The 10,142-nt window shown below is 41.7% G+C and overlaps 1 protein-coding gene across 2 annotated transcripts; it reads right to left on the reverse strand.

The window, feature by feature from the left end:
* Window positions 1-531: 531 nt before the first annotated feature.
* Window positions 532-9,855, reverse strand: LOC124666858 (condensin complex subunit 2-like). Of its 2 annotated transcripts, none has more exons than XM_047204185.1 (13): window positions 9,541-9,855; window positions 9,353-9,454; window positions 9,122-9,239; window positions 8,528-8,595; window positions 8,387-8,447; window positions 8,096-8,293; window positions 7,720-8,009; window positions 6,845-6,998; window positions 6,504-6,760; window positions 6,395-6,425; window positions 3,931-4,070; window positions 2,127-2,237; window positions 532-890 (listed from the first exon to the last, which is right to left on the reverse strand). In XM_047204185.1, the coding sequence occupies exons 1-13, from the start codon at window positions 9,838-9,840 to the stop codon at window positions 675-677; spliced, it is 2,046 nt and encodes a 681-aa protein (XP_047060141.1). In that variant the 5' UTR covers window positions 9,841-9,855; the 3' UTR covers window positions 532-674. The 2 variants fall into 2 exon arrangements, with proteins under 2 accessions (XP_047060141.1, XP_047060142.1); XM_047204186.1 differs by having other exon boundaries at window positions 532-887; window positions 9,541-9,654.
* Window positions 9,856-10,142: the final 287 nt, after the last annotated feature.

Here is a 10,142-nt window from a genome sequence, read left to right on the forward strand (position 1 = left end):
TGTTGGACATCTTCAGACAACACCCCCTATGACTTCCACAGGGCCACGCAGAGAGCTCTAGCACAGTCACCAGGAGAAACAAGGAAAAAGAGGTGAGACCAAGGCTCCACCACGCCGTTACTCTCCATGGAAAGGAGAGAAAGGCACCAACCTTCCATGGCTCTAGCCGCCAAGCAAAGGCCAAGCAGGGAGAGAAGAGCTTGGGTAGGAGAGCAGTCAATTCCTCTTTTCGGCTCGCTGGAAGGGCCCTCCACACCGCTTTAGCCATCCCACGCACGCCAGGAAACAATGAGAATCAGAAGACTAGGGATCATGGGGATAAAAGAGAAATAAAGCAAGTAAGGAGAGAGAGGTAACCAAAAGCGATAAAGAATAATACCGGAAAAAGCCCGTCAGCACAGATTTTCCACGCGAAAGAAAAGGAACATAAATCTTAGCCACAGTAGCACGGAGCACATCTACACGAAAAACGCCAACCGCATCGCCAAATGATTGGCGCAAATTGCCATCTACAGTTGCCCAAAACTCTGGTAAAAGCAAACTTTTGTAACTTTTAAAATGGTAATAATACAATCATCATAGGGGTTACATTACATGATACACAGCACGGTGGCAGCTTAATAAGGCATCAGACCAGCACCTACACATTTAACTGCGGAGGACAGGGGCAGAATTTAATTCACGAGCGACGAAGTTGGAACGTATATATCGATCTCATCCAAGGATGGCCGGTCGCATAGCTTCAAGCTGTGTTCATTTGCCAGATGCAAGAGACAGATGAAATAAAGGTGTGGCGAGATATCGGTTGTTGTTACATCTGGGTTACTGCACGGAAGATCATGCAGTACCTTCGTCAGGCACAGGGATGGTTCCGTGCCCGCTCTTTCCTGCTGGACCAACCAGGAAAATGAAGTTAAAACAATTCTGTGCCCAAAGACAGGATAACAATTCTGACGAATCAGCAAAGCCTGCTGCAACGAAGGAAATTATATTACCAGTGACAAATGTAATATAATGTGCACACGTGATCATTCTTTTACACAGCTTTTTGCACACGTGTTCTATTTCCCTTGATGAAATGTACGTGTGCTCTAACATGTTACTCCCTCCATCCACAAATAAGTGTACTTATACCTCTTGTCTTAAGTCAAATGTTTTAAAGCTTGACCAACTTTATAGGAAAAAGTGACAACATTTATGGCACCAATTTAGTATCACTAGGATAATCTTAGAAATCCATGCAGAATATGTTATATATGTTGCTACTTTTTTAAATAAAGTTGGTCAGAGTTTTAAAACTTGACTTAGGACAAGAATTAGAAGTATACTTATTTGAGGACAGAGGGAGTATGTAACTAGGGTTATTTTGCTCTCAAAACGAACTAGGATTATTTTGAAGCAATTTAAATGACGTAAAGTGATATTTCAGTATGCAACTTTCTAAGTATTATGTGCATATAAACATAGGTTTGTCAATCTAAGTTCCTTTTTTCAAAGTCCCATGGTTGGTTGCAACTCAAATTCCTCAACGTTTTTTTAAGTGAACTTTCCAAGGCAATTGAAAGATATGCGGCACTTGAAAGTATGTAAAACCATGACAAACTTATTTTCATTGTAGTTCTACAGGTATCTAAATTTCTGTACTTAAAATGTTGAACCCACCCAAATCAGTTTGCAACATCCACTGGTGAGCGGTAAAATAATGCAGGGGTATTACTTGTTACAGAAAGCCAGAAACAAAAAGAATATCCTCTCTTGTTTAGAAATATAAAAGATACATACATGTCAAATGCTAAAGCTCAGATCCAAATTGTCACCAAGTCAAAGAACTTGGTTTCAGAACTCTTTTGGACCAAGAAAGTAAATGGTGATAGCATGGTGGGGATAGCATGGTTGTTACTTAGTATACATCAGATTACAGCACCACAGTGGGGTTGCTAGAAAATGGCATCATGCTAATCGAAGAGAAAAGGGTTGTAATCATGACAGGCACTTGTCATCAATAAAACTGACAGGAATTGTTGTGGTACGCAAATACTTCCAAAAGGGGATGTCACAGCTAATCTGTATAAAAAATGACAAGTAATCGTAGTATTTTATGACCGTAATCGAAGTTTATAGCTTACCAGATCATCAGTCTCAGCAGATGTATGAATGTGATTCCAGAGCACCTCCTTTAAGGCATGAACATCGACTTGTTTCGATACCTTGTCATATTTTATATCTATCTTATTGACCTATGATTCAGAAAGGAAATAGACATCAGCTCAGATCTGTAAACACAGGCCCAAAAGTACCAGACATGAATAATCATTGATTTGTGAAAGTGAAAATATCAAAATACAATAATGATACAGAAAATATGTCCATACTAAGAACAATCTGGGACTGTATCTAAAGAACAAGAGGAAAACATGGACAACATCAGCACAGGTTCGTGTTTTTACTATATAGACACATAACATGTCATTTTCTTGTCTAGGGGACTATTAAGCAGCACAAAGCAAAGCTTATGCGCAGGTTCATTATGAGGTGAACAAGTTAGCTCATCAGGATCATAGATAAATCATCCCAATTCCTTAAATGGGACCATTTGGCCTTCAACTCACCTCCTCTTTTGCACAACGCAAGTCCACTAAGTGTTGTTTTACAATGTAAGACGTGAGGAAAAGTAGCATAGATGCCACAATTGTTTCACTTCCTGCCCCTGCTTTAATGCAGTATAAGAGACCAAATGGTTCTTATATGTGAAATAGGGTGGTCCAATATAATATATATTTTCTTCAATTATGTGCCCCTTTGTTTAGTGCATACTATGGCATGGACATATATTATGAAATCGAGTACTTCGGTAACGTCTGGCTGCAGTTTACACTTCTGTGTATATACTCTAATTCAAACAACATGCATCTACCAACACACAAAATCAGATCCAGATTCAGATTCAATCCCCACCAAGAAATAAGAAAGAAAATTTTAATGGTGCATAGTACTCCTTCCATCCGAAGAAACATGTCTGAGATTTGTTAATATTCAGATGTACTCCGTATCTAGATACTGTTTAATGTCCAGATACATCTAAATTTAGACAAATCTTCGACATGTTTCATGGGGCGGAGCAAGTACTAAATATTGCAGCACGAAAACACTGTTCATTTCAGATTTGTTAGAGTAGACTTAATGGTTAGTGCACAAAGTGGACCAAGTCACCGTCTTGCACCTCAAACAATTAATTTAAGTGAAATGGAACTGCATAGCTTGAAGGTTCAAGCCATGAAGCAAACTTCCAACAGTTTATTTCAATATTGGTTGTTCTATATGTATTCACCTTTGATCATTATAATAGTGAAGTTGTAACATAATAATATGCAAAGCTACACAAGCATTGCATACAGTAGAATCATAAAGCTGAATCTTATAAACAAACAAGTCAGACAGCCAATGATAGTACTAAGCAGGTTCAAGCCATGAAGCAAACTTCCAACAGATTATTTCAATATTGTTTGTTCTAGATGTATTCACCTTTGATCATTATATTACAGTAAAGTTATATCATATAATAAGGCAAGCTACACAAGCATTACATACAGTAGAATCATAAAGCTGAATCTTATGAACAAACAAGTCAGACAGCCAATGATAGTATTGCTCAGTCGAGATCAGAAACAAAATATTGGAAACCACTATCTACCAATTATTAAGTCTATAGTAGTGCAACAAATTTAAGATCCTTGTTAAAATATTAAGCCTGAGTGAAAGGTGCTGTTATTGCATTGCTCATCAATAATCATGAAGGTAGGAGGGCTGTATATAGCCATATCAACTGAACTTTCTTCATATGCACATAGAAAGATAAAAAGACAGAAACACATCCCAATATAGTATACAAAAACGAATGTCTTAAAAGCAGAGAGGAACAAGGATGAACACCTGTCTTGGTTTAGCAATAAGATTTACTGACTCTTCTACATCACTAGCCGCATTTCCTTCATCAAGATGATCATTGCACAAATTATCATCATCCCAAGGTCCAGATGCCATAAAGTCATCATTGTTGTCCCTTGAATCATCTACAAGGATGGGGCAAAGGTGCCATGGTTACCATCATATCAAAAAGAGATAGGTGAGCATTGTTTTAGCAGAATCATATCAACAGGAATATAGGCAGTCCACAGTTGGTACTCTGAAGACATAACCTAGTATGAGACCTAGGCTCTGTTGACATTACAGTGGATTATGATAATGCCATTCATCTATCCAGCTTTTGCCTATTTTACCTTCTTAGCCAAGTTTTTTACCTCTGTTCCGGCAGCAGATTATAGTTCAGCACAGCACAGTTCGTCAACTGCAAACAGAGCCCTAGTTCTAATAGGAGCCTACCTAAAATCTGTCATTGTCTAAGAGATTAAATCTTGCTTGGATTGTGCAAAATAAAAGGTTAAAACCTAAAATCAAAACCAGTGATTTCAGACTGAAACATAATAATACAATTTGATCGACAGCACAGTTTATTTAGGGAACAACTTGAACTTGAAAAGATATCAGAAACAAAAAGGAACTAGAGGAAAGCAACACCGATAGTGAAAATTAAAGCTAATATCTCTACTAATAAGTTACGAATCGGTGGTGTTGGTAGCTCAAAAAAACCGAACTAAATTTTCGTTCGTCAAAAAAACCGGGATCCGTTTCGTCCGTTCGTCGGTTGTGCTTTGCCGTGCTTGTTTCGTCCGTCGTTTTCTTCCTTGACCGATTGCTTGTGCCGTGTCCTAGCTGATCACGCGACCACGCGACCGATCCCTGGGTGCGGTGTCATCGCTTGTGCCGTGTCCTAGCTGATCACGCGACCGATCCCTGGGTGCGGTGTCCTATAGCTAATCATGTGGCCATATGTAAATAGAGTGCGTATATCCGGCCTGGCCGAATCAGCAGCTCCATATATCATATGCCAAGGCGATGACTCCACCTAGGTTGTTTCCGCCGCAAACCAGGCGCCGCTGCACCTCCGTTCCCTGCCGGCCGAAAACCAGGTCGGCACCACCCGACTAGGCTCCTCCCCTGTGTGATACCCTAGGCTTCACCGTATAGGGCTGCCTTTGACGATATGGTCCTAGCGCGGCCGGCGCCCCTCCATATCCCTCCGTTCACCAGGTCGTTGGTGCCCGGAATTGCACCCATGGAAGCAACGGCTAGACCAACGGCCCATGCGCTTCCCTGTAAATCTATCAGAGTCTACATCGCAGAAAGATTAATGAGAAAATCCAGCATCAAAGCTGGAAGGCGGTGAAGCTTGCATAATGAAGGGAGTGCTACTCGATTTGGCACCTGATAAAAGCTAGCCAACCACGGATTCCAACAGCCCTGCAAGACTGCAAGCACGACAATGGTAGTCACTTCGAGCAACATAATCAAGTCTCCACATGCTTTGCGGGCAGCCGGCACGGTAGAGTTGGCAAGGGCTCCGTCCTTCTGCTGTAGTTTGGATTAAGTGAGAGCTTCAGCTGCTATTTGCATCACGTATGCAGGCATAAATTTGTGACCGGAATTAGCAAGCTGCGCGGGCATGCCATGCAGGAACAGCTTAGCTCGATCCATCTGTTACCTAATTAACCAGCAATAGCTTTCCATCTACCTCGTGCAGGCCCATCGGAAAGCACTCATCCAAAAGCCTAATCAATGAATTCATCAACTAGCAAGTCATGTTAATACATCACACTATGCTCGGGAAAAGATCGCAAGTTGGACCACGCGCGTCTCGGCTCAGCCAGGAAGCCTGCATGAGTTATCGCTGATTGTTCTGGACATGTTTACTCGACGGAAGTCAAGGTGAGAGCAATAATACCTTGGTGCCTTTCCATCTCCGATTGCTTCAGTTACCTGCCTCGAGTAATTGAATTGATTCAACACGCACAAGATAGGTAAAGAAATCATGTAGCCACCACTGAAGGAGGCGATCGGCGAAAGAAAGTTTGCTACATTTGTAGCAGATTTAGGACAACTGCGACATGTGGCAACCTGACAAGCATGGCCTCCTAAGAATCTGGTAGTAATTTTACCCTAATTTTTTTTCTTAGATGCTCGACGAATTTTTCAAGTAATCAATTTCTGTCATTAACAATTCGCTTCATTGTGTTACAAAAATCTATTTCAACTACCCAAATTCTCTAGGGTCTGAAACTTCTAAACGAAAATACTTTTTGGCTAATAAATAAAATAAAATAGAATAAAACTAATTGCCTTTTGCGACACATCTTTGTTTTCCTCCTCCCCGTGCATTGCACGGGCGATCTTCCTAGTATTGTTTTAGAACAGCAATGTCTACCAAGGACCTCTAACAAATACCAGGAAGGGAAATACTCAATTTAAATAAATAAAGCGAGAATGTAGCAAAATTTACCAAGTGGTTTTCTTCTTTTCCGAGCCAGGCACTATAAAAAGATCAATAAGTTATTACAATAAACCTTAGGTCCATATTAAGAATATTTTTCATGAAAAGTTAGAATTACCAGAACATCTGGAAGAAGAAATAATTTAACAAGACTTTCAGGTTGGTAATGACAATCCTCTGGAAGTTTACTGTTGCAGCTACCCTTATTTGCAGGCAGCAGCAATGATTTCGGGTTCTTGGGAGGTGCAAACACATTTTCCATCTCATATTCCAATGCATTGGTGAAATCAATATCAGGTTCCTCTTTGCCTCGTTTCTTCTTTGTCTTTTTTGCTACATCCAAATCACCAGATGAAGTCCGGGCAGGCTCGAGATCTAGATGAAGGTAAACTCCAACATTAAGCAAGCCAGTCTGAAATGGAACAACAAAAGAAAACAGGACTAACTGCACAGATTTACCTTTAGCTTTTCGATATTTCCAATGCTCAGGTCCAGCCCAAGCATTTGTTTTTGACGAAAAGCCCATGCCAAGTGACAATAGATCTGTAATTTTCTCGAACCTTCGGTCTACATCAGGACCATCGGGGTCCTGAAAAGTGTACTCATCGGTTCCCTGATACACCAATACAGTCAAGACAACCAGAGAATCAGGTTTGGAGCTCTAAGGTTGTAACAAACTTTAAATGTTATTCAACAGAATAATTGCCTCTGCACAACCCTAAGGCCATCTACAATGCAAGGTGTTTAGAAAAGTAAACCAGTTTTAAATTAGGCACCACTGCTTATTTATGCAAGGAAAGTGCTTAATTAGGCACCTCCACTGTAGAAATATGCACTGGTGCTTGAGAAAAGAACTGGTTTATATTGTAAGCACCTTGCATTGTAGATGGCCTGAAAGTGGGTATTTTCACCAGAAGAGGAATAATCATTTGTAGGCATAAGATTTAACAACAAAAGAAATGCTTGTGTGCAAGCTACAAAATATATGAATCAATAATTCTACTGGATGACAATGGACTTAGCTCACATATTTTCAAATGCTCTTTCTGTTTCAAAATACTAGATGCCTCGTTAGAGTTGGGAAACAATAATTAACAGTTTGAGTGAGATGTACATACTCCCATTCAATTATCGCCATGTCCGTCTCTATTCTCTACCAAGGAATTAAATTACCCTGTGTCATCTTAAAAGCAACACATGCAATGCAAGTAGAAGAAACTAAAATGGAATCTAGTTTAAAACCAAGGGCGTACATAACACACAAGTAGACAACAGATGTTCCCCTCAGAAATGTAGCTATGTTCTGTATGTAATTTTGTCAAGTTTACAAGTACCTCTTCGTAGTTTGTTGAGTTGAAATTCATCGAATTGTCGTTTTCATCATATGCAACATCCTGATCATTGCCGCCACCAAAATCCCATGTTTCACAATCAGGTTGCATGTTGTCATCATTCTCGCTGTTATTACTGTCAACCATCTGATCTTCCATCACTGGCATTTGCCCGGAAGATGCATCATGTGATGGCCTTTTATTTTCTTCATCAAACTGAGCCACAATATCCCTCAAGGTAGGAGAGATATCATTGCACAGAGGCATGTGAACTATCATTTGCTCAATTTGTTCTATCAAAAAAGTAGCAACTTAGTGAAAAACGCATTGGGAGCAAGATGTAAAGATCATTCACAGCAGAATGACAGACTGATATTACCTTTAGCAAATGAAAGATCAATCACCTCAGCCTTCTCTTGGATATCAGATAAGATAAATTTGTCTGGTGCTTCAAACGAATCAAAAAGCACACGACAACTGCCATACACTCCAAGATTGTACAATAAGAGACCCTTCGCTCCACCTTCATCAAACTGAGCCGTGGTCTGGTGGTATAAAGGATCCACCGTGAAGGCAACTAGAAGTGCAAATAAAAGATCTTATGATTTCAGCCCAATGATCGAATAAATATGACCTATAGAAGCACAAAGAGAAAAGGCTTGGAACATACCATCAAACTTCTTCACATTAAGAGCCTCAAAAGAGGACTCCAATGTCGAAGCAGGTGAAATCTGCACAGACAAAACATCGTAAGCAAAATAACAAATAAGTAAAATAAAAGAAAGTCAATAATCAGCTCAAAGATATGTACCCTCTTATCCGCATCCTTTTTGTTGATGCCTTCCTGTGCAGGCTCTGCATCGCCACCCTCTCCCAAATCTTCAATGACAATTACCGAATCAGGACATTGGGATGTAGAAATGTAACTTATATTTTCAACATTTAATTGTGAACATGAAGTTAAAAGTTTACGGTAAGCAGCTAAGGAATTCCCCAAATACTGCCGTGAGAATATAAAAGCAACAAGATGTACAAAATTCAACCAATGCCCTTCTCGAAAGGTTGATACCCATCTAAAGTGAACACTCCTTGTAAACCTAATATAGTAATGTAAAGCTGAGCAATTTCCCAAGAAAATGGTAACGTGACACTATTTTATTGCCTTCGGACAACAAAAAAAGATGAGCTAAAATCCTGACACTGCAGTTTTTTAATAGAAAACTTAAAAGATGTTTCTATTTTCCTTTGGATTTAGAACACGGTCTTCTTCAGTAAACCCCAAAATCCTTGTATTGCAACTTACTTCTGAGTTTCGTTTTACGATGTCTAGTGGTTTACAGTATAAAAGGGACAAATTACACTCCAAATTAGTTGTAAGATATTAGCAATGATAGTGGGTACGTACCAGCCTCTTCCCCCCTTCCTGCACGGTTGATCCCACCGAGCACCTTGTATGCCTCACAGTGCACCGAATCCACACGCAGCGAATATATCTTCACACCCGCCTCCAGCGTGCAGCTAGCCTGGAACGAAAACCATGATTTTTTTCCCCAAACATATTTTAGAAGAAAAGAACAATAAATCTCCTCCCGATTTGATAAAGACTGGAAATGGAACATCTCAGCACACAACGCACTTTCTGGAAGTTAGTCTCGTCGTCATCCTCTTCCCCCGCCTGGATGATCTCGCTGAGGTGGTCGATGAGCCCCAGCTCCCACGTGTTCTTCTGGTTGATTTTCTGCCAAATTTCGCGGAGGAGAGAAAAACAGAAGTTTAGTAAGAGCGAGGGAACGACCTAGGGTTTTGAAGGTGGGGAATACGTACGTTCTCCGAGGCGAGCTTGATGCAGTTATGTAATAGGTCCATGACCTCGTCCCGGTTGAGGAGGTTGGGGTGTGGGGCCTTGGGCGCTAGCGTGGCGGCGAGGGAGCGCCGGCGTACGGAGGCCGCGCGGGCCATAGCGCGCGCGCGGGCGCGCTCTTGCTGGTCGTCATTGGAGCCGAGCGGGAACGCCGGCGGCGGCGACTGCAGCAGCAGCCGCGAACCGGCCGCCGTCCCACGGCCGAGAGGCGGGGTCGGCGCCGGCGGGGGGGCGGTAGCGGCGGCGTCCTCGGCTGGCGGCATCTCGGGATGGACGGCGGCAAGGGAAAGGGGATCTGATTTGGGGAAATTGCCGGGCCTTCTGCTTCGCGTGGAGTGGGTTGCCCTGGCGGGGGTGATTTCAAATTTTTGGGGATGCCGCTAAAAGGAGATCTCAGCTGATCTCACGGGGCCACATCCCACGAGTCAGCGCGTCCGGATGGATTCAAACCCGACAAAAATGATCTAGCATGGATCCATCCAAAAATGGATGGTCACGGCGTCCGAGATGACGCAAATTGACCCAAATTTGGGCCTTGTTTGCGTGTCTGCGGACGCCGAGCGTT

The sequence above is a fragment of the Lolium rigidum genome, chromosome 6 (genome assembly GCF_022539505.1).
Source record: "Lolium rigidum isolate FL_2022 chromosome 6, APGP_CSIRO_Lrig_0.1, whole genome shotgun sequence".
In the NCBI taxonomy this organism is placed as follows: Eukaryota; Viridiplantae; Streptophyta; class Magnoliopsida; order Poales; family Poaceae; genus Lolium; species Lolium rigidum.